This window comes from Pelodiscus sinensis, chromosome 6 (assembly GCF_049634645.1).
Source record: "Pelodiscus sinensis isolate JC-2024 chromosome 6, ASM4963464v1, whole genome shotgun sequence".
NCBI classification, from domain to species: domain Eukaryota; kingdom Metazoa; phylum Chordata; order Testudines; family Trionychidae; genus Pelodiscus; species Pelodiscus sinensis.
This window is the reverse complement of record NC_134716.1, coordinates 53,306,476-53,332,494: the sequence shown is the minus strand read 5'-3', so window position 1 is coordinate 53,332,494 and position 26,019 is coordinate 53,306,476. Positions and strand designations below refer to the sequence as shown.

General features: G+C 40.3%; 1 protein-coding gene across 3 annotated transcripts in view; it reads right to left on the bottom strand.

Moving 5' to 3' along the window:
- Positions 1-26,019, bottom strand: part of ZNF608 (zinc finger protein 608) — a 121,357-nt gene that overhangs the window by 50,793 nt on the left and 44,545 nt on the right. For all 3 annotated transcript variants that reach the window (XM_014577046.3, XM_006130110.4, XM_075931932.1), the window contains one exon: positions 16,913-17,168. In XM_014577046.3, coding sequence (XP_014432532.2) covers positions 16,913-17,168 — 256 coding nt within the window. The remainder of the gene's footprint in view (positions 1-16,912; positions 17,169-26,019) is intronic.

Sequence of the window (26,019 nt, the reverse complement as noted above, 5' to 3'; positions counted from 1 at the left end):
GGGAGATGCTCTCAAACTTGTGGGGAGAACCATTTTGCTCCCTTTGGCTCTTTCCACTCTGAGGACTGATTAAGGAGTAGTGCTTAAACGGTGTTCTAGTTAACACGATTTCTAACAAATCTTGGCTAGCCAATGCAGTTACAAACTGTTGAAAAATAGGCTGAAAACCCATGACATTTATCTCCCATCTTAACTAGTTACGTGCTACAAAAGAAGTGAAGCCCAGTTGCCTGTGTTAGGGTCTATGCATAGTTGTCAACTTCCAGAAAGTTTAGCAAAGTACAGTTGCCCAAGTACGCTAATTTTCTGGGATGGTGACTGGAAGGTTCAGAAATACGAGGTGGTAAAATACCTAATCTTTTGTTAACTGATATAAATTTTGTCATATTAAAAAGTGAAAAATGTTCATAAATATTAATAAAAATATCTCGGTTCTGATAGCACACGAGTAGACCTTGATGAACGTGTTGTCTCAGATCAGCTGATTATATAAACAAATCACTACTAGTACATCTACACAGCAAGCAGTTATTTCAACATAATGTCAAAATAATGTTCAGCTGGAGGACTTCTTACTCTGACTCCTGCAACCCTCATTTTAAGAGGAGTAAGGGAAGTCAGAGGCAGAGTGCTATTTTGACTTAAGCTACTCAACTGATGTACAATAATTCCTCGCTTGACATGTGCCCGTTTAACACGTTTCGCAATAGCACAATTTATTTTTTAGGGAACATTTTTTGAACAACATGACCTGTCCCCACAATAACACGAATTCCCCTACCAGCCGGCCGGTCGCCGGAAACTGAGCGGAGCTTCCCCTGCCTCCTTGAAAAGCGGCAGAGGTTCGCCGCTCGCCATGCCATTCCCCAGCAACCCCCTCTGGCCGGATGCTTCGCTCTCTCTCCTCCGCCCCCCGATTGCAGCCGACGGCTGGGTTTCTCCAGCTGGCCGGTCGCCGGCAGCTGCACGGGGCTTCCCCCTGCCTCCGGAGGTTCGCCGCTCGCCGCGCCATTCCCCAGCAACCCCTCCTCGCCAGACACGAGGCACCCGGCCAGAGGGGGGCGCGCAGAGGTTCGTCGCGCGACCCCCTCTGGCCAGATGCCTCTTGTCTGGCGAGGAGGGGTCGCTGGGGAATGGCGCAGCGAGCGGCGAACCTCCAGAGGCAGGGGAAGCCGCACGCAGCTGCTGGTGATCAGCCACCTGGGGAAACCTAGCCGCTGGCTGTAAACAGGGGGTGGAGAAGAGGGAGCAAACCATCCCCAGAGGGGGTCGCCGGGGAATGGCGAGTTGAGCGGCAAACCTCTGGAGGCAAAAGGAAGCCCCACCCAGCTGCCGGCAATCGGCCAGCTGGGGAAACCCAGCCGCCAGCTGCAAGCCCTCTCCCCAGTCCTTCCCTTCCCTTCTCCAGAGCCAAACACCTCCCCTCCCTGCTATAACCCAGTCCCCTTTCTCCCCCAACCTTATGTCCCGGTCCCAGTGGCTAACAAGTGCAGGCTGGAGCTGCGAGCGTACGTGCGCTTGAAACGCAACCCCCACCTTTTCCATTATTTTCAATGGAAAAACTGACCCCGCATAACACGTTTTCACTTAGCACGATCATTTTCTGAAACGTATCTACTGTGTTAAATGAGGAATTACCGTAGTTTAAGTTGCATAACTTATTTTGGCTTTAGATCTGCTATGTAGACGTTCCCCAAGTGTCTGGTGCTAGATCAGCATCGTCATTTTTAATTTTTATTATGGTTAGTGCCTCAAAAGTTGGCCCGGGGCTCTCTGGACTTCTGGGAGGGTCTGGGTGAAACCCCTTTACACACTAAGAAAAACCAGGCAAAGAGAGGTTTAAGCAAACATTTTCAAACATTGATGTACAAAGTATACAAATACTTGTAGATAGAAATAGCTTGCATTTCACAGGTGATGTGCACCTATTCCTCTCACTGAACTCAATGGAAGCTATTGGTTCTCAAAATCTCAGGATTTAGATAACTAACATCTACTAAGTCTGGAAATACTGATCTATGTGCTTAGTCTTTTGTTCTCTGCATCATTTATCCCACTGCCCACAGTGCCTCTTACTTTATTGAGGTATCACTTTTTATGGCCATAGGTCACACTGGCTTCTCTACAAAGCAGCTGGTTCATGTTCAAGCAAAGAAAGGTTGCAAAGGCTCCGTTGCTCCCTGTAGATGTGAACTGATATTTTTAAAAAATGCAAGGATCCAGAGACATGATTCTTTTGGACTCCACAGGCCCGACCTGGGAAATTATTTGTGAACTTTACAAAGAAAATCAATGACAAGCTTTCAAACATACCATTGGTTTCAAACATGCCATAGGTTTACATCAGAGCATACCTTCCCAACGAAAAGAGTCTGGAAAACACACACTTTTAATTAATTCTGAGACTCTCCTATATACTGTAGACTTCCGATAATCCGGCACCCTTGGGACCCAGAGAGCGCCGGATTATCAGATATGCTGCAGTATTGGGAGGTACTCCGGCGGGGTGCTGTGATGAGTCTCCCGGGACCCGCACTGCATGGGGGGGGGGAGGTTGGCAGGGAACGGCGTGGGAAGGGGCGAACCCTCCGCCGGGAGGGGGTGGAAGCCACATGCAGCTGGCTTGCAAGTGGTGGCAGCGGCGGGGAGGAGGCAAGAGGCAGACAGCTGTTTAAGGTGGGCAGGGGGTGTCGGTGGGGAAGGGCACGGCAAGGGGCAAACCCTCCACCGTGTTGCGGGGAGGCAATGGAAGCCCCATGCAGATGGTTTGCAAGCGGCGGCGGTGGAGATGGGGCGAGAGGCAGGCACCTGTTTAAGGTGGGCGGGGGTCGGCAGGAAACACTGCCTGCCTTTCGCCCCCTCTCTGCTGCCGCCACTTACAAGCCGGTGGCTCAGTTTCCCCGCTTGCAAGCTGGCTGCGCGGGGCTTCTACCGCCTCCCTACAACATGGCGGAGGGTTCGCCCCCCCGCCCGCCTTAAACAGCTGCCTGCCTCTTGCCCTATCTCTGCCACCACCTCTGGGCAGCTCCAATTGTCTGGCTGGACGGAGCACTTCCAGGTTCCAGTTGGTGCCAGACTATGAGGAGTGCCGGACCACTGGATGCCGGACAATTGGAGTTATACTGTGTTTCTAGGACCTCCACGTGGATGTTACACAGACAGCCTGCTTTGTAGATCTGAAAGGGCTAGCTGTAGTTGAATGGAAGCTCTTTTATATAAAAACAAATGAACAAGTCTGAGCGGAAGCAAGCAAGCAGCAAGCAGATCCTAATAAAATGTTGTCCTATCTAAGGGAAGAATTTTTAAAGCACCAGATTACCTGAATATTTTTCTGAAATTGTCTTTACTTGTAACTATTGTTTCAATGTTAAGCACAAATATGAAATTAACTGAGAATTAGCTTCAGCTCAGCTTTATGCATTGAAATCTTCATATTACTCATAAAGTCTCCTTATTTACACAACTTGACTTACTTGTGAGGATATGAAAAATACATCCTACAGCTGCTTTTGAATTCGTTTAGCCACTTAAATACAGAAAAGCATAATGCAATGCGCTCTGTCATTATCTCTTTCTGACCTTCCCTGTAAAGTGACTAGTTAGCAAATAATTCACAAACATTGAAAAGAATAACAGCTACAAACTGTCTGAAAAAGATGTTTTAAAATACTTTCTTTCTTTATTACCAATAGAAAGATCAGAACAATTCTACCATTTCTGTATTTACATTTATTTAAGCAATCTATATGAGATTCAAAAGTCTACATCAAGGTAGACGTTAAAAGAAAATACAAACAAACCCTCTGAGTTTTGATGTAAATAAAAAAACCTTTCAAGCTAATTAGAACTTTTTTTTAGAACTAAGGATTAGAAAGAATTTTAAGAATTTTAAGGCTATTAGCCAGGGGATAAAATGGTGTCTTTGGCCTCTATTTGTCAGAGGCTGGAGAGAGATGGCAGGAGACAAATCGCTTGATCATTGTCTTTGGTCCACCCTCTCTGGGGCACCTGGTGCTGGCCACTGTCGGTAGACAGGATACTGGGCTAGAAGGACCTTTGGTCTGACCCAGTACGGCCGTTCTTATGTTCTAATCATAGTGAAAAGAATTTTAGATTAATCAGATTTTATGTTGTTTTTTCACAAACCTAGAGGTGTTTAGGACAACGGAACCTTGACTGGCGTTTCTATTACAACATTAACTTTATGAGGACTGCTTGTGATAGGAGAGGGCACCACTCAACTGTATTGGGGCTCACTTTCAGTGTATGTCTTATATTCCTAAAGCTCTTGTTTCAGGGTTTCGGCCAACCACTGGTAAGGATCAGGAAGGGATTCCACCATTACTCCCTCATGTAATGTTGAAGAGTTATTTTTATCTCCTGAAGCATCATGGATGGTCACGGCTGGAAATAGGACGCATAGGGTGGGGTGAAGTTGCACCATGTATTCTCTCTCTCTCTCACTGGTGATTGGCTGGCTGGTTTCTGCTTACATGCTCAGGATATAACTATGTGGAATCAGGAGGGAATTTTCCCCCAGGGCAGATTGGCAGTGACCTTGGAGATTTATTTTACCTTCTGCAGTGAATGGCTGTGAAGCACTTGCCAAGATTGTCTATCATTCCTGTGCTACTGCAGGGGCCTCAGGTACATATGCACCTAGGTCCCTTCCACTTCTCTGCCTCTGTCACTGAATAGTCTCATCTCTTGTGGGCTGCAATACTTTGGTGTTATTTCAGTTGTTCAGTTTAGTGTGCAGGTGCAAGATGGTGTTGGTGTCCTGTGATACACAGGTCAGACTGGGTGATCTACTGGTCCCTTCTGGCTTTAGACTCTAGGCATGTTTACACTAGGAAATTATTTCAAAATAAGTTATTTTGAAATAATAACTCCCGAAATAACTATTTTGAAAATAGCATGTCCACACTACGGAGAAGCCTTGAAATTAGTCCACGGCAGACTCCCTTAATGTGGAAGCACTACCTTGACTTAGAGTCCTAGGAAGCACTGGAGAGTAATTACTCTGAATGATTCTCGAGAGTAGTTATTTCGAAATAGTAGCAGTGGAGCATCCCCACTACTGCTGTTTTGAAATAACTATTTTGAAATAAGCATTATTCCTCGTGGAAAGCAGGAGTTATTTCGAAATAACGAGACCCTTATTTTGAAATAATGGGCTTGGTAGTGTGGGCACTCTGCTTTTTATTTTGAAATAAGGAGAGTTATTTCAAAATAACTCCCTAGTATAGACCAGGGCCCTATGACTAACTAATAAAACGAGACCCAGTTTTGGGGCCAAATCAAAGCAAGCCATTTCCCATGAAGTTTTTTTTCAGTGTATAATTCTCTTTCTTCACCCCATTCTTTCTTTTCACACACCCTCCCTCCCTTTCAGACCAAAACCACAAGCTATAGGCCTAAGATTCATCATTATTTTTAAATTCTGAATTGAGTTTTCCCTCATGGTCTTTGGATTTTCTTTTGTCAGCAGCAGAAGTTCCTGCCAAGTAGCAGTTCCTACCAAATTAATTATTAATGTGCCCTAAAGCTTAACAAAAATCAGTAGCTAGTTGTTGCTAATTCTAAAATATTAGGGGCCAAACTCTGTTCACAATACCCCATGCAAAGCAATCACTATCCTGACAGCAGGTTTTGACTATGTGGCCAAAAGAAAAAAACAGCGGGGGGGGAGGGGGGGAGAACAGTGGGAAAAGCTCCTATTCTTTAGTGTTGTCTGTATGTTCTACAGTACAGGCAGTCCCCGGGTTACATGGATCCGACTTACAAACGGGGTGAGGCAACCCCGCACTAGCTGCTTCCCCCCAGCAGACCAGGGAGACGCGAAGCTAGCACCCTTCCCCCCCCCCCCCCCCCCCCCCCAGCAGACCAGGGAGACGCGGAGCGGCTTTTCTCAGCAGACACCTCAGCTTGAGAATAAAGGACTGAGGGAAGTGAGGTGTGGGAGAATAAAACTGAGCTCTGGAGAAATGTTTGGCTAGAGTTTCCCCTACAATATGTACCAGTTCCGACTTACATACAAATTCAACTTAAGAACAAACCTACAGTCCCTATCTTGTACGTAACCTGGGGACTGCCTGTACACTACTAACTGATGCACACCTCTAGCAATATGGGGAGCCACATTTGTTTCTCCCTTTTCTATTGCATACTGCAACCCAACAACTGAGAGCATACCCTGCATTTCAAAAGTGAATGAACATTCCTAAAAGGGTCCTACATAGTTGAAGCACTTGCAAACAAATGCTGTACAGTAGAAATGACAGTAATTTATTTTTAAGGAAGTTGTTTAATCTCTGAAACAAGCTTGCTGCATATGCTATTTTCACTATGTTTTCATTTGTCAATTTGATGGCATTCATTAGTTTAAAAAAAATACCCATGCACTTTAAAAATACAGGCAGTCCCCGGGTTACGTACAAGATAGGGACTGTAGGTTTGTTCTTAAGTTGAATTTGTATGTAAGTCGGAACTGGTACATATTGTAGGGGAAACTCTAGCCAAACATTTCTCCAGAGCTCAGTTTTATTCTCCCACACCTCACTTCCCTCAGTCCTTGATTCTCAAGCTGAGGTGTCTGCTGAGAAAAGCCGCTCTGCATCTCCCTGGTCTGCTAGGGGGGCGCTAGCTTCGCGTCTCCCTGGTCTGCTGGGGGAAAGTAGCTAGTGTGGAGTTGCCTCACCCCGTTTGTAAGTAGGGATCCGATGTAAGTCGGATCCATGTAACCCGGGGACTGCCTGTATATTCTTGCTTTGCAGTTACCCTGCCCTGATGGCCTGCTATAAACCGGAATAGAACACACAGTGAGTACTTTATAATGAAATGGTGTCACTCATAAAACAAAACTGCTGCTGTGTGATTTTGCTTCAGAATACTAACTGGCTTCTTGGTTTAAAGATAAAGGAACTGCTGTGTTTATAACCAGACTTAGTTCCAAGCCAACCTATCTAATCTCAATCATCCTCCTTCCTCTTTCTGTGCACCGTCCCCACACCCATATGTTAGTCTGAACAAGAAATAATTTTCTATGTATGTATGAACAGCGTAGGGAGTCCTGCACTGCAGCAGTCTCCACAGAAGCAGGTTTTTATGTGACTATTGTCTGCAATTTGCTAGCTTTTCACATTCTGTGCCTTGGGTTATACCCACTTAGCTGCACTTAATCTTTTCACTGAGCTGTGAAAAGTGGCATTTGCTGGTTCCCTTTAAGGAAATTGGCCTTTACTGCCCTGGCTAAATAAGACACCTTAAAAAACAACAATGGTCCTGAACCACCTTAGAGACACAGTTACCCCTCTGAGCCCTTTAAGACACCTTAGAATAGATATTCTTGGACAGCTATTTCAAATAGACTCAGTAAAAACTGGCTATGCTCTGCTTAGCGTTACATCTGCATCAGTCAATATGAGCCATGTGAATATGAATCAGTGTGGATACACAACCTGCATATTAAACAATGGCATATGGATTTCTCTCTGTAATATAAAATTGGCTGAAAAAGAATGGGAATGCTAATGGGAAACAACATTTTGAAAGTGAATTTAATGTATTTAACAATTTTACAGCTACTAGGGATGTGAAAGTGTAACAGTTTGCAGGTTAACTGATGAGCATGGCCTTATTGGTTAACATGAACAGTTACACACAGTCCCCCTTCCCCCTTTCCCTGAACTGTGGCCTCTGTATCAGAGGCAGCAGCATGGGAAGCAGGCAGAAGCCAGTGAGCGCAGAAAGCCATGGAGCTGCCAGCCCTCCCACCCCTAAGTTTAATCATGTAAATTTCAGCGGTTACATAAATAAACACATTTTAACATCTCTAGTAGCTACACGTTTCTTAGATATTTGTCCCCTTAAAAGACGATTGATCAAATTTTTTTTTAAAACGAAAATCCCACTGCATTTGTGGACTTTGGGTTTTGGGGAAGAGGTGGGAGTGAGAGGTGGAATTTTGGCTTTTTCAGTAGCACAAGAAGAAAAGTATGAAATGTTTTTCTTTTCTTATTTTTTTATTAGATATTCATGTCTTTTCGAAAATGGACAATGGTATAATAATTAGAGAAATAGCCTCAGAACGATATTGCAAGACTCAATGATCTGAAGCCTGGGCTTTGAAAATTATGTGCTGATGTTTTGTTTTTAACAATAATTTAATTTTAATAATTAAGAGAGTATTTTGCATACGGACATCTTTGTTAGATACTCCACACTCTTCACTGAAATTATGAGAGCTCAAAATACACACTTTGGTACATAATGAATGGCTTTTCCTGCTACTTCAGGGAAAATCCAACTGGACATTTTGGACATTTCTAAGGTTAAAAAACTCAAGCAGAAAAAAAAACAAATTTAGAACGGACATTTGAAAGAAAACTACACCATCCTATATTTCAGGAGTTATTAATGAACACAAAAAAAGCAAAAAAGAAAAAAGAGTACAAACACTTTTTTTTTTAAAATGGGAGGTCATATTAACAAAAGAGAACAACAAACAAACCAGGTAATTTAAGGAAAAATATTCATTTTTATATCAATCAATCTAGCTTGGAAAACTGTGTTACTGAAGCACCTTAAACTATGCTGTTATTTTAATTTATTTATGTCCACGATATTCACTAATTTTTAGTGAATAACAAATACCAATATTAATCAGGTGCCATACAACAGAAATCAATTTTGGTTTTAAAAATAGCTGGGATGGCTCTCAATTTTCACATGCAAAAGATATAATATCACACACTAAGATGCTGATGCAGAGGCCATAATTATCTATAAATTGGACAGAGTTCATGTTCTAGCTGTTTATGCCAGTGATTGTCTACTTGGCAGATGCAAGCATGTTTCAGGGGGTCCGCCAAGCACAGGCGTTAGACTGATTTGGGCCCATCATGGCAGAAAGCCAAAGGCCCGCTATTTGGAACTGCAGCCTGTGGCCATGAGTCCCATTATATGGAGCTGAATCGGACACCTGAGGGAATTAACTTCATGGTGCTCCCTGTGGAATGGGCGCTCGGGCAACTGCACTGCTTACTACTCCCTAATGGGGCCCTAGCTTTTATATGCAGAAAAACAGTTGTGGCAATTGTTCGGCCATGGAGTTTTTCTCGCATGTGGTGCAGCCTCAAAAAGCAAAAGGTTGGGAACCCCTGTTTTGTGCTATTGAAGGAAAAATTATGGACTTGATCCTCAGTTACACTAAAGCCCCTAAGCGTAATGGGGCCTTAAAAGTTGTCAGAAACAGTCTCCCTAGCCAGTGCAGAGATGATTTATGGATCTAGCCTTGTTTAAACCCTAAATTATGGGCATATCAAAGCATGTCCAGAGTGTAGGGCACCACAATTATTCTCTGCTTCCAAGAGTCCAGAAACAATGTAAATCATTTTGTTTCAGCTTCCAAAGGGAGCTGAACAGGCCCCCATGCAACCCCAGAATACAGGGGATGCAAAGGTGGCTTGAAGGCACCTTTGTTCCATACACCTACAACCCTCCTGTCCTGCAGCAAGTCCAGGAATGGAGAAGCTAAGTGTCATTCTTCACATTATATTGTTATATAATCCAAAGGTTCCAAAGAAGACCAAGGGTTTACGCTTTTAAGTTATGATGTGATCCAATTTGTTATTGACACACATTTCAAATCTAGTTAGAGAAAGTCTTCATAAAAGAATATGTTTAATTTGGAAACCAAAGGTTGTGTGCTTAACTGGTAGTTGGTTTGGTCTGAAGACCAAAGACTTTCTGCTTAAGACCTAGTAATAAGACCACTGGGGTTTAGACAGACTTCTTGTATCCATGAAATATACGGGAACCTAGTTACTGCCCAGTTTAGATCACACCTACTCTGCAATCCTATCCCAAATAGTGGTTAACACCAAATGCTTCAGAGTAATATACAAAAAACCCTGATAAAAGATGATTCCATAATAGGAATTTCTAACAGTGAAAGTTTCTTACTAGCCCCTGTTGGTTAGAGGCTGGCGTATGCTCTGTGAGTGAGAGTCTATAGCCCTTCCTAAACACATACACTTTGATTAAAGAACATATTTGTCAATTAAGCAGAAAAGTGCCCTCTCACCTTAATGTACAGCCGCTCCCTGAGTTGCGAACGGTCGAGTTACGACCGTTTGCACTTACGACCAAAACTCCCATGGAGCGGTCATAAAGACGGTCCCCGAGTTACGAATGCGACCCGCGCTTACGAACAGCGCGGTCACGTGTAACTCGGTGGGGTCCGAGTTACGAACAGTTCAACTTATGGACCAGGTGTTGGTCCGTAATTTATTCATAACTCGAAGAGTGGCTATATTACCTAAACTCTTCCATGCTATATCTTCCACTCAATAACTATCCTGTACAGACTTTTGCCTCTTAAACAGACCTTGCCCACTCACACTATTTCTGTCCACAAGCATAATTTCTCCACCTCCTTTTGTGTTCTATATTTTCATTGAGACCTTAACACATATCTGTATACAGCTCTCTTTGTCTTCCCACTGTGAGGGCACATCATCTATATCTTTGTACACGTTTCTGACATGCACTAGGTGTTCAGCTTCAAGTCATTTCTAGGGCTGATATTTTATTTACAGATATAGTAATTTCAAACATCAACAACACACAGTAAGAAAAAACAGTCAATATTGAAGTTTGAAAAATAATCACATGGTTAGGCTCTCGCTAGGTACATTAGCTTGCTGGTCAGATGCTGTTACTGCTTGCAAAGACATGACAGACAACATTTCAAATCTAAATATGCTCTAGTTTTACATGCCTAAAACATCTTTTTGGGTATAGTATCCTCTGAGACTGGCTCAAATCTTACTGAGTATAGTCAACAGGACCACTCACATGAGCAGGACTGATTCATGCTCTTTGAATAAAGCTGGCAAAATATAACCATTTGACTATCGCCCCCATGAAGCACTTTTATTTAACATGATATTAAAGCCCGGCACATTGTTGATTCTGCTTGGGTGTTATAGTGCTTCACCAATCATGTGCCTGTTTTATCTATTTAGGCAATATTGTCTCATTCTTTCCTGGTACTTTCCCATCTGTGTTATATCCATCTGTTCTCTACCTTACAGTAATTGTCAGCTATTTGGGACATGGATTGTGTTTTTGTTCTGTTTGTACTGCACCTGGCACAATGAGACCCTGCTTCAAAACTGTGGCCCTTAGGCATTACAATAACACATATGATAAATAACAAAATGATTCCTCACTAACATATCTTGCAAGCTTTGCTTTTAAGCATCTGAACATTCCACTTCTTTCACCCACTTGATTAACCAATTTAATCTTGAACACTGGGAATAAGCTTCGCTGTACTGATGAGGAAGAGCAAGGAAAGCTTGGGTTATTCAGTAACTGTGACCACTGAGAAATAACTGAAGTTAAGGAGACACTGTTGACCTGATTGCCCTTCTGTATGAAACATTTTGGTCCATTGTTCTTACATATAACAATTACTACATTTTGTATGATTTGTACGATTACTCTAACAAAGAGATCAGAGAAACAAAACTTATTTTTCTTTATTTTCTGCATTTGATTATTTGCATATTTGACTATTTTCTGTATAGCAATGTTTCACTCTATCATAGTTAAGTTTGTGCCGTACAAGTGCATTTTTGGGTCTTGCACATAAAAAGAAGAGAATTTTTGGAAGTAGGAAAATATGGATGAAAACCACAAAAATTGTTAAGGGAATTCAGGGTCAGGTGATTATATACACGGCTCGACAAAGTATTGAATCTACTCGCCCGTGGTGAGTAGATTTCATCTGGACGCCCCGTTCATTTGCGGTGCGTGCACGCGCAATGCGGGTCTTGCGCATGCAAAGTGCGGGACTGGTGAGCGGCTTTCGCTGCCGTTCGTCAAGCCCTGATTTTTATATTTTATATATATATATATATATATATATATATATATATATATATATATATATATATATATAAAACTGAAGAGATTTCAGATTGATTGTGCCCCTTTAAATACCTTTGCAAAATCAAAGCCATGTGGGAAGTCTCAGTTCTATATAATAACTATATTTTCAAAACTGTACCTACACTCAAAAGAGTACACTCAAAAGAGTTGGATGGGAAAGTAAGAAAAGCCTTCCATAATAGATTTGGGAATGCCTGTATGTGAATGAAAGCATGTGCTCTTCTTCAAAGTTATAGCAGAACACTGAGAAATATGTATCCCAGTTCCCTATATGCAAACCCCATTTCATTTGTAATAAGAACTAACATAATGAAATGAAAATAAACCTCAGAGTCCTAGGGCTTAAATCTGAGAACAAGTCTCACTTATATAAAGAGTGACAACAGAACTCTTTCTAAAAATACAATTCATTTCTCCACTATTTAATATCTAATGACAAAAACAATTTGTACCCAAACTCCAAAAAGAGGAAGACTGTTAGTCCAGCAATATGAGAACTTGAACACCACATGTTGACAGCTTGTTCTGCACACAAAGGCAGCAAGGTGACTGATAGTTGTTTCCTGATCAGTTTTCAGCAAACAAGTAATCATCACTACAAGTACTTCTCCACTACTAGTTGCAGGTCTCCAAGCAGAACACAACCCAGGACAACAGACTGTGAGAAATAAAAATAAGCAGTTTAGAAAGTTGGTGAAGCCTAATGCATTTCTGCACTCTTTAGAGCCATCTGAACAGAAGCTAATTAAAGCATTTAGGGTTAACCTTATTTCTAAATGTTAAAATACACACTCTGAACAGTTGTTTCTAAGAAAAAAATCAAGTGTTAAATATAAACAAAACAAAGCCACACTGCTGTTTATCAGTGATTCTTAATGTTCCTAAATTTGTAGTTTATAATATTATAGTCTCAAACATCCTCATCAGCTGCCAAGGTTTAGGTTGACTTGCCTATAAATACTATTCTTCACTCCAACACTAGAAAGTAGGCTCTAGTTCCTTCTCTCTCCTTTTCCTTCCATAACAATCAATAACACATTGAAAACATTGCAAGTCCCAGCCAAACAATAAGATTATGCAGATGAGAACAGTAAATACCTACACTACATGTGTGGATACTGAACACCCATAGAGTATTTAAAGAAACACCCATAAGATAACCATCATTCAGTAAAAAATTATATTGATGAAATTACAGCCACATTTAAAGTCCTGTCATAAAATGTCCTCTTCCCACATGTCCTAAGATTGAAACTTTCTACGGCGGGAGGAGGAGAGTAAAAAAAAAAAGTATGAAATCTGACCAAAATGATTGCATTGCCTGGCTTGGAATACATAAAAAATAGGGTAGTAACAACTTTGTCTTTGTATCAGCCACAATATTACTTGAAATCCTATGTGGTTTGGGGTTTTTTTTGCTTTGGAATGGCTACCCTAAAAACAAGAATAATAAAACTACAGACTTCTTATGACCATGACAAAGAGAACAAATGCAGCAAGAACAGGCAGCATGTGACTTGTTGTGTAATGATCCTAAAAGGAAAATAGTTATTTTCAATATTAGCAATCTTCTAAACATTAATTCCCAAGTATACTTCCCCTTGTGTAGAAATAAGTATGAAATAGACTCAGCAAAGAAGAACTCCTAATAAAATACCAGCTCATCTCCTCTACCAACTGTATTGTTCTCATTATAACTGTAACTGACACATCCTCTCTATATTTACATTCCCACAACTAGCATTTGAAAGCTCCTTAGCAAGTACATTTAGTTCCTAGTTCCCATATGCAGGAGGTAGGATGTGCAGATATCCTACAAGCACATGCTGATCATTAACCAACTCAGTTTACTAAATGGCTATATTACACACAAAATTATTTACATTTCTCACAATCTCTGACCCTTGGCCGTGTTCTCACACTCCATTGTCTGCTGCAGCTCTTTTTATTGTGCCTTGAAAAAGCCACAGTATTGGGGGTCTTTTTGTAACGGGATTTCAAGTGAAGGGAAAAGAATGGTGAAAAAAATAGCAGCAAGAGTGATTAAAAAAAAAGACAAATTTCAACTGTACAATATAAACAATGGACCAGATTCTGACCTCTGTTACACTGCTGAAAATTCAGGATAACTTCACAGAATTATTTTAGATTTAAACGATTAACCCAAAAAGTCAGACTCTGACCTAGTTAAAAGTCAAAATTAAAAGGGCGCATCCACATCTTGCATTCATAAAAGGACTGTAACAAGTTTCAGCACACATGGATTCATGAAAGCTGTAATATAGACATTGTGTGAAAATTTGATATTTGAGCAAATTTGACAGCCAAATGTGTGCGTGCACCCAGGGACGATTCTTGGGGGGAGGGGCAGGAGGTTGTGCTCCCGCAAATGCCAGAGGCAGTAGAAGCAAGGGGCTGGCCAGCAGCAGGGTTCTTCCTCCCCCCCACACTCGCATTCACCAGCAGTAGAGGTGAGAGAGGGGTAGCGAATCAACGTAGACCCAGCTTGCTCTTCTCCTCTGGCCCTGTCACTTGGAGGAATGGGAGGGGATTGCTCCTGCACTCACTGGCAGGAAGCAGAGTGACTTCTGTTGCTCCATTTCCGCCACTGCTACCAGTGGGGGGACCCCCCGAAACTGGCATAGGATCCCTGGTCTCGCTAGTCTCTCAGGCAGAATTGGTTAAGAGGGAGGTGGAACGGAAGCAGAACAAAGGCAGAGAAGAGGAGGGGAGAGTGCGGAGCAGGGGTGAGAGAGGCGGGACCTGGGGTAGAGGGGGGTTGTCCCTGCCCTTCCCAGGGCTGTGGGGATGCTGTGTCACATGGCTGGTGACCCCTATATACTACCGCACCATTTGCTCCTGTGTGCACCAGTGCTCCAAAATGTTAACATTAAAATATAAAAGAACAGAAAATTAATCATCTGTGGGCAATTTTTCATCATATACTGTTCCACTGGTACACTGTTTTTGAAGAGGGAATAAATAATAATAAATAAAAGAATAACCAAATATCCAGATATAGTAATCATATCTTCCATTAAATGGGGTCTGAAAAATTCTGGGGGGGTTTTCCTAGAGGGAACCACAGATTATCTCCTTTCATAAAATCTAGGCTCCAGCTACATTACCACTTTTAAGTTGCTAGTATTAGACAGGGCAAAATATTATCATTATTCTAGCAATATCCACAATCTGTTAGGCACGATCCATACAGATGAAGACACAACCTCTGCGCCCTGAAGTATTTACATCTAAGAGCCTGATCCTCTACTCTGTGTAGTCATGTACACCTGTGACCCTGCCACACAGTATTGGAAAACCCATATTAAGATTCATAGGCTTTCAGAACTATTGCACTAAAGCTACATTTCATTGCTTCCTCAATTGTTTCAGAAGAGTATTTTATGCAGGGTGAAGAGAGGTTAATGATCAATGGGCATTAATTTTTAATAAACAACAATTGCTTTTCAACTGGTAGAGCACTGAGAGAATGCAGATGGAATATGTGCAAATGTGCTAAAATTTATCAAATACCACATTTCTGGCCCCAGACCATTAACAAGGAGGGCTTCTTAAAGTCAGTGGGGGTCAGAAGTTTAGTTTATTCAGCAAGAATAACACTATTAACAGCTACTGCTCTTTCATGAAACCACAATTAACACCCACACATTTCAACACTGGTTCATGCAGGCCAGTAAAGGGAAGATTGGAGCTGCTAAGGAGAGTCATCTCTTCTGGAATATTCTAAAACAGAATTTATACTGTGCTATACAAACAATCTAAAAGGATCAATGTGCCTTATGAATCTGTTGCAGACATACGGAGAGAGAAAGATGGATGGATGAGAGCATATAAAAGCAGGTAAATCTGACTCTCTATATTGATTTTTCAGAGGACACTGTAGAGCACTTTTGTGAGGCCTTATATATCATTGCAAAGGACCGAATGCTGTTGTGCATATATCTCAGAGATGTCAGGACATATTATCAAATGATGCACTGTTGTATTCTTTCATTATGTACTTTTATAAATAATCTGTTTTTCATTGCAGAGGAAGAAGTTAAACCACTAAAAACTGAGAATACACTTCAAAACAAACAATACAATATTCACAAACGGATCTTTTGGTAGTTCTTAGCCATAATTTGGAGATACCTTATTATTTAATTATTATTACATCAAAACTTGCAAAGGTTCACATGCAGTATAATTAACAGCAGAAAACTCAAATTTTAATAATAAGCTTTTAGAAATAAAAATGGGAAAATCTGCATAATCCTCTCTCTAGTTACTTTATTCTAAATCACCAGCCAATCAGCATCTCATATTTCCCCAAAGCTCTACACCTCTCCTATAGGGCCAAGAGACTTATAAGTATACTGGAGAAATCAGACTAGTTTACCTAGCATTTCTGCGGCAGATGGAACATTCATTTTAAAGCAAAAATGTTTTTTCCTTAAAAACAAGCAAGATGCAAATTAAATTCATAACATAAGAATAATTTTAATACAGGTGTTTAGAATAGCTTTTATTATATAAACATGCACGCCTGGGTGCCAGAATTGCTCCGTTTTACAGCTTTCACCTGTACTATTGGTAGAACACTCCTAATATATATATATATATCTCTAAAAAAAGACACATAATAAAACCTTATTCTACTAATGATTTCTTAATATTATGTTTTACTGAATACCATAATAGGAAATTATTAACTGAACCACTAAATGATGTAAACAGGGTCAACTCAGTCTTGTGGAAAGTCAGTTAACAAAACACTTTAACAATAATGTTTTTAAAGAAACAAACAAGCTAACTAACTTATTTATAAAACTATGACAGACAATGCAGGTGATGGGAGTTTAACAGACTTGAACCACCTCAGACAGATACCGCAGAGGAGTCCCGTAATATGCCTGTCCAATAGGAAAAATAAACACACACAATTTACCTTCTTCGGTTTCATGCCACACAATCCCTTCCAAGTTCACACTGGTCCCAGGCTCACAGGGTCCAAGACATTCGGGTTCTGTTACTACTCCAACCTCGCAAGTATTTATACCCACTGAACGAGTCCGTACCAAAAGTTGTTCCACCGGTGCAGCAATATTGGATGAAGATGAGGAAAAGTAGGAAGGCAGAATCTGAGGCGTGATATTGCTGGAAATTGGAGGTGGAGGCGCAGGCACTGTAAACAGGGGGTCAACCTGAAAACAACAGACAAGCTTACTATAATGGTGCTTAGAGATTTTTTTTTTAAATCAGTTTGCGTAGAACTGTATCAACTTTAGAGTACATAGGTATCTAATAAATCATAGGGTCATTTCAGTATTGCTCTCTCAATTTTTTAACATGGATCCCACATGCTGCATATGAAAGAAAAATAGAAAATCTGTCATGCTAAACAGGACAAAACACTAACATTTTAAAAGAATATTCCCTGCAGGCTTAGACTACCAGCATGAAATAAAAAAAGAATTAAAGTCACTTTTTTCTTGTGTCTGATAGAAGACTGATTGGTAGATGGAAATTACTTTTGCAAAAAGGAAAATACATTTTTCTTCTTTAAGAAAAACATTTATGAAGACAATGCAAAGACACAGAAATGCCATGTTTTTCTTTACTTTATACAGAAGTGATGTACATGGAACAGCTCAAATACCCATATGCCATGAAACACCATCTCTTGTCATTCAAGCTGTTAAAACACCTTATTAGGCTCATCCAGCTGATAACACTCAGACACAATTCTATCAACACACAATGTCAGAGATTGTAACTTCTTTAACAATCGCAACTGTCTAGCTAATGTATAAGGCTTACCACTTAATACATTTTAGAAGAATAAAATTAGGCAAGCATGCTATATGCTAATTGAAAAATACCACCACGTTTTTGCAATACTTTAATTATAACTGTCCAACTGGAGTTTTTTCTGCCTTTGGGCTTGATACTGCATGGTGCTGAGCATTTTGGTCTAACCTAGCAAAGTCCTTAGTCATGTGATGGGAATTTGTTTTAGTTTTCCATTCTTCATGCTCAGCCACATATTCACCCTTAAGCATTTCAGGAGCTCAGTACTTTACTATGGACATAATGTTCTCTTCTTCACATAAAAACAGAAGTAACCATGAGGAAATGAGCTCCTAGTTAAACAGCTGAACCAGGCATCCTGTCAGCTTTTTGTTTATGTCAGTTAAACAATTCTCTATACAGTTGTACATTAAAAGGATAAACTAAATGCTCATTTGATCCAAGACGCAACCAGGAAATCCTTGATTCTTTCATCCATCTGAATGTTAAAAGAACTTAACTTCCTGATTTCAAACCTGTACTAAAATTGCTTTAACTCTATATCCCTTTATTATTCTACAACCCAGATAATAATGTCCAAGGGTACATCTATACTGCACAGCTATTTCGGGATACCCTTGCCTACACAAGTTGCCCATTATTTCAAAATAACGGGCTCCCTATTATGCCATCCCAGTAAACGTCATTGCACGAGGGATAAGGGATGGCATTATTTCAAAATCTGGTACTGTGTAGACGTGCCAAATTTCAAAATAAGCTATTTCAAGACAGATTCAAGATAAGAGACACAATTTCCATGACTCAAATTGCATATCTTATTTCGAGTCTAGGGTGCTGTGTAGATGACCCCAAGAGAGCAGAAGTGTCTTATTTATAAATCAAACCATGTAGCAATGTGAAGCAAATCAAAGTTCACATTTATGGTCCCGTTTTAAAGCTAAGTTGACAAATGGACAGAGAGAGAGGGAGATTAGAGAGTGCATGCCAATATCCATATTCTTTATATCCCAGAATTTTCATAATGAGAAAATCTAGTGAAAATATGAAATGACTAAAAACTTTAAAATGATAATCTGTTCCACTCCAACAACAAAGACAGCCAATTTCTCCTTTAAGCATCATTCATACAATTGAAAAATAACACACTCTAGCTCTGCAAACAATTCTGAACATATTTAAGAGCTGAAACTATTTCCTTAAAATTACTTATTCTTTGTTGTTCATAAACAAATAGCAAGGAGATTATGATTGCAAGTGCATGAACAAAATGAAATTTAAGAATAATTGGCTGGATTCTGATTTCAGTTCCATTGGGGTAAGTGATGTAATTGAGATCAGATTCTTGTCCAACATACTTTTCACATTGGGTGTAAAAACATAGCGGACCAAACTTGCAAAACCAGAGTCTAAATTTTTATCCACTATTTTGCATTAATAATTTTTGCATGTAATTGCATTTCTCAACATATTAGCTATGTATATGTAACATGCATTTGTATGTAACCAAAGGATATGTAATGGCCTGACCTTCATGCACAATTTGAACACAATTTGTTTATTATCATGCACACTGTTTGCTTTCTTGCAGTAACAGTTTAAAAATAAATTTTGTTTTATACAAGATAACACTAAACATTGAGGGGAAAAAAGAAAGCAAATATTGCAGCAATTTGTAAAACTGAAGGCCTGATTCTCCATTTTATGAAACCATATTTACACCAAGGTAGCTCTACTGACTTCAGTGGCATTGCTATGGCATAAAAATGATATAAGAGTACCGAATCAGAACCTAACATCCTTTCACTCATCTTTCTGCCATCAATGTTGCAGAGGTAATGAACAGTAACAAACAAGAAAGCTTTGCAGTACGGACTGAAGCAGGCAGATCAAATACCAACTGATTCCCAACAGCTAATCCTTGCAAGATTTTCCTGAAGTATGAAATAAAAAAATGCGTATGTATGAATAGCATTCAAAAACACTGGTTCTGCATTACACAGATTCTGACACTTACCTGCCAGAGAATTCCCTGGTGGAACTACAAACTGAGGGAAAGCTGGCTTCTGCCATGCTTTTAATAGTGTTCAAAAAAGAACTAAATACATTCATGGAGATTAGGTCCATCAATGGCTATTAGGATGAGGAGGAATGGTGTGCCTAGCCTGTTTGTCAGAGACTGGAAATAGATGACAGGAGGGGGGGTCATGTGATGATTACCTGTTCTGTTCACTCTCTCTGGGGCATCTGGCATTGGCCATTGTTGGAAGACAAGATACTGGGCTAGGCGAACGTTTGGTCTGACCCAGTATGGCCATTCTTATGTTCTTATTGTCCGAGACAGAACATCAGGAATGGCTGCCCGTCGCAGGGAGCCATAGCCTGTAATACCTCTGAGGCTGGTATAGGGGGCTCTGTCTGTGAGGTGGAGTGTTTTCCATATAAGGGCATGTAAATTAATAATCTTCCCCTGCTCGCTCCACCCATTGCAGTAACAGATCAGCCAGTGGGCTGACTGGTGCTCAGGCCTGCTACTCCACCCACTGCAGCAAAAACCAACCTATGGGGTGATAAGTTCACAGGCAATAAAACAGGCAGGCAGCCCCTCTCTCACTGGGGATTCGCATTGAGTGAACGCCTGGCCTGATCACCCAGACGCCTTGCACCCCCCGCTCTTGAGTCTTACTGAGCGTACTCCGAGTTGGTCGACCCGAGTGGAGACAGTTTATGAGCGTGTGACCGGTACTTGTGTTCCTGCTGTCTCCAGAACTGGTATAACACCCCTTCCCCCCCACCATCATCCCTATCCTAATTGATTTTTTAGTTGTCCTTATTGCTTGCCAAGTGACAGTGGCTAAAAAGTTACTAAGTTAGTTTATAAATAGTTGTGGTTTAGATTTTTTACTGTTTCCTTGTATAAAGTTGTGTAAATAGTCAGCCCTATGGATAATACCAATGTTAATTCAACTGTTCCTAACCCCTGGGCAGTTATTGGGAATTATTGTGATTTAGAAAAGCCTCAGGGAATTGTTTTGTGTTGTCTGGCAATCTGTTTAATTTTTATTCTGATGATTGTCTGGCGCCATCAAAATAAAATCAGTTTGTACTTTTTGAAACCCCCAGTTGTGGTCTCATCCTTTCCGGCATCCCTTCGAACCTCGTGTATTACGGGGACTGACACTTATGTCCTTGCCACCTGAGTGTAGCTCTGCATGGTGAATCTCCACTTCAGGTATAACATGGCTTAGGAATAATTTACCATTCACATAAAGTAGGAGCACTCCTCAGATGTTCTAACTCACACTAGCATGGACTCAGGAAGTCATAACTAGCACACACACACGAGTCTTTACTTATTTCCCTCCTGTGCTGAATGCAGCTCAGCTGCAGAGGAGAATTTGAGCCCTGGTCCTTTTATAAAATTGAAAAATGCTAAATTAATTGCCAGGCTGGTGGTTTGCAGCTAGGAAAATTTCTATGTCATAGATGACATCATTCTTCCATAGGATGGACTCATTATAAAGGCAAAGGAGAAACATTAAATGTGTGCTTCTGCACTGCTAGGGAAAAAAGGGTGTACAGTAATTCCTCATTTAACACTCTAGATGCATTTCTGAAAATGTTTGTGCTAAGCAAAAACGTGCTATGTGGGGTCAATTTTCCCATTAAAAATAATGGAAAAGATGGGGGTTGTGTTTCAGGTGGTGGTGGCAAAGTCAATTTTTTGTTGGTGCTGGGTTGTCAAATTAGATATCTAGCAACACAAGTAGCTGTGGTTTGTTAAAACACAAAGATAAACACGTGAGTGAGCGGAGGAGCGCTGTGACCAAGTGCATTCATCTGCTCATGAAAATTATCACTGTTTTCACCAACATATACCCCCATGCAAAGTAGTCTGCCACTTGATTATTTTCATGTTATTTCAGGAATTGTCGTGTGAAAAATGTACCCTAAAAATAAAATCATGCTATTGTGAAAATGTGTTAAACGGACACGTGTTAAACGAGTAATTACTGTATTTTAAATGGATTAAGACAAAATGGCAGGCTTTGTTTTCCCATTTCCAAAGTATTACAAACAACTGAAAGGAAAAAAAGGGCATATTTGATAGTGTGTCTTTAAACTATTGTTATATTGTATTCCGTTTTAGTTTCTCTTTGCTATTTTTAGATTTTATTGGAAAATACAATACAGCCATAAGGAACCTGGAAGAAAAAGAAGGTGCAAGGTGACTACTACACTAAAAGGAAAGATTCCTCTGTTCAATTACTAATGATTTTTTATATTACAGAGACTACGTTTGTATTAGAGAAAATGCCTTTCCATTTTATGCCTGGAGTGAACATTTCCTCACTCATCATAAAAAGTGTTTCAATAGTGCACCAGTTTCCAATATTTTAAAATTATCCCAGGTTGCTTGATAATTCTAAAGTGATAGTTCTCAGTGATCAGTGTGGTGTCACAAGTGTTTGTTTTTTAAAAGAATGCTCAAAGGGGCACTGATGTAATCTATTAGAACTAAAAAGAGAGGCAGGAAGGCCGCCATCTCCAGTGGAAAAAAGGCACATAAGTTTAACATCTGGTGGTGGCAGTCTGTCAACCTGAGGAAAGTTAATGTCAGGAACAGACGCTCTGCAGTTTCTCACTGTTATTTTTGCATGATTATTCCCAGGTGCGGGTACATGCTGAGCAGTAGCCTTCCTATTTATCACACAAGAGATTCCAAGAGGTGGAGGGAGCTGAAACACGGGAAGGTTATTTATACAGATCGTAGCTCTTAATGTACATAATCAAAGGGCTTAAAACAATCTACAGAAATATTAAAGCAATATCTTCTACATTCACCTTATTTCAAGAGCTTCTGAGTGCTGATTAATAAGGAAGGCCACAAAGCTGGAGTGTTGTTTGTGGCAACTTTCCATTGCGGAAACTTTGATTGCATCAAGCACTGGTAGTTCTCAGGGCTAGAAAGCTGATTGCAAATGAAAAATGTCTGCCAACGAAGGGATAGTAAGCGCTTCAGTAAGCACATCTTCATCTGAAGATGACAAAAAGACCTACTGGAGGCTGCACTATGAATACATTGGTGAATGTATTTGGGATGGAGAGTTTTAAGAGAGCAGTAATGTTATTTTACATGGAAACATGAGGCTCCATAATATAAGCAAAGTTCCTTCAATGTCACATTAGTTTTATTGTAGACACTGAAATTAAGCTCTGTGCATGACAGCCAGGCTTCCTGATGCAGTCACAAATCTCCAGTACAGTCTTGCAGCTTTAAAATTCTGCCTCTTCACAAGGGGGATTTCCTGCCTTGCAGGGTGGGATTCCCTTGAACATCACTAGGTTCCTATAAAAAATGATAAGGCCTTCTGCAGAAATGTGTCTGCAAAGGCCTCTCTATACCTGTGGAAAAGCTATGCCTATGTAAAAAAAGAATCAGAATTATTCATATAAACCTATGGATCTTGAGGTTATGCTGACCAAAAAGTGATTTAGAATTTTGTTCTAATGAAAATGTTCTCACCTTTTTCAGAGAGTCTGCAAATAAATGGCTTTAAATACATTATTAAATGTGCCTTTGCTGTTACTTGGCTATTTAGTTTATCTATTTAAACTGTTAAAAATTTTTAAAAGGTATCTTGCTAAAACTCATTATTGACTCAAATTGCAACAACATGACAAATACTAGCAGCTATACAATAGCCAACAAACCTTGACTATCCTCGCCAGGCTAGCAAAGAACATTAGCAGATGCATAACTAGAAATATTAAATAGTCTCACTGTAATCATGACAGATGTCTTGTTGAATTAGGATCCACACATACACTCTTTTTAAAAAAGCCTGCGTGACCTATCCTTTGGAGTATGCTCTAAAGATCAACAGAACTGCACTATTTCAGATGCAGGTAAAGAATCAGGTTCCAAGCTGAAGGCTCCTTATGAAGAACACTCTGCCACCAAACCTCCTCTTCTAAATAAAGACAAATCAAGCTTGAGCATATCCAATGATAACTGCAGCACTATGGCTTAAGGCAGGAGTGGGGGACCTTTTTCTGGTCTGGGGCCACTGACCAACAGAAAAATTAGTTGAGGGCCACATACAAGTGAGAAATGGGGGGGAAAACCCTCACTGTAGCCCCCAATTGAGCAGAAAGACACTCCTCATATTACCCTTGCAAAGCAGTGCCTGGGGGCCCAGCCAAGAAGACTGTGTATGCTCCAGCACCCAGGGGAGCAGCTGCGGGGCTGTAGCACAAGTGCAGGATCCCCAATACTAGTGGAGGTGGGGAGCCTCGGGAGCTGGATCCAGGGCAAGCTGAGGTTCCTCATCCCTGGCTTAGGGAAAGAGACAGTTTTTCAGGCAGGGAAAGTTTCAAGTCATTTTATAGCATGCCGGAAAATGAAAGCATGACCCTTTCAAAACACATCCTCAGTTTAAAAAAAAAAAAAAAAGCCTTCAATTTACAAGAAAGTACCAACTCTTAACTGGCAGCGGTGGTCACTTTTTTTTAAACAATTTTTTTTAAGCACTTTTAATGAAACCAGTGCTTCTCAAGCAGGGCTAAGGGACCTCAAAATATGTTCTTGAAGCAAGCTCTCCTTTTCTCCAAAAGGCTATCCAAGATTTTGATACCAAGCAGAGATTAATTTTGCTTTACTTTAGTACGCCTGTCTTTCTCTGAAACTACATTGGCCCCAGAAGGCCTGATTCTAATCCCATATATAGTGTGTAAATCAGGAACTTTTCTATTGAAATTAATGGAATTACATAATAGGAAAAAAGTATACAGTGTATATCAAGAGAGATCTAAAAAACACTACTCTCCCTACTATTCTCCCATTTACAGCTGACTATATGAAATAATTTCTTCATCATCACAGAGAATAATCTCAGGCTCATCTGAAAAAAATCTCAGTTTAATCTGAGCTCACATATCTCATATTTAAATAATTATCAGCGTTGACACTCTCAACAATCCACCCAATCTAATAGCTCAGACACAGTATATCAACTGTACAAGATCACAAAATGTAAAATGCAGCTGCCTTTTCAATAATTTTCAAAGCTTTGGTCACTACTCAACGGCAGTGCTATCTAAAGGCGACATAAAACAAACACATACTCTTCTTTACATTAATTGAGAAAAATTTCAGTGCAGCATGAAACACGTATGGGAAATACCAAGAAATCTTTTGTAAATGTACTGTACTTCTCCTTATCGTTCCACCAATATCTAAACAAACAGATGCTCTGCTGCATTCTTCCAATAAAATAATAATCAAACATTGGCATGTAAATATTTCAAGCACTAAATAATTATATCACATATGCAGCTTAAAATTCTCAGTGCTATACAAATTTAACATACCAAAAAAAAAAAAAAAAAAGAGTCCCTAGCCTATCTTCAAGATTTACTTAACAGTCCAACAGTTGGATAATAGTTCCTCTCAACTGGCAAATACATACAGTACACTAGTTTTGGATAACACTTTCTCATACATATAAAGCTCTAACCATCTCTCAGACTTGAGATGAACACTTGAAAAGCTATTCCACAGAAATTTGACTGAAAACATGGAAAACCAACTATGTTAATGACTAATCACAACATGAACTAAAACCTTTCAATAAAGTCTAATGCAGAAATGAACTTGACTAATAAGATGCTAAACTACATAGATCGCCCGTCTGGACTTGTAGAGAAGATTTTGAAAAAAGAAAATTAATGGGCAAGGATAAAAATTCTTCTTCTTTCTTTGATTTCTATATAACTCCAGATGTGTGGGCTTTCCAAAGCAGCTTTTTAGAATGGGAAAGATTAGCATTTGACAGCTGTGTGCAATATTCTGCTGCCAAAGACTGCATCTGTGGAAGCCAGTTTGTCAACTCCAGTGTCTGGCAGAGGCATGGGATGATGGCCAGATGGTCACCTTGCCAATTTCTAATATACTTCTCCTATCCCAACCAAAGAAAATCCCATTGATTGGGATGAATATATCTCTCACAATCTTTTTCCATGGCATCATAAGCTTTTCTGATTCACTTCAGAATGGTTACCTCAGGCTGCCTGACACTTCCTTAGACCTTTGTGCAAAATAAACAGTCTCTGAAACTCCCAAGTCTACTATCCCGTCTAAGTAGATTCACAGCACCTTAGAGACAGCGTCACAATGAGTCTATCTGTCTTTTGACTGTTTTGAGCTTGAGCAGAATTTGTATCAGACTAGCTCCCATTTCATAT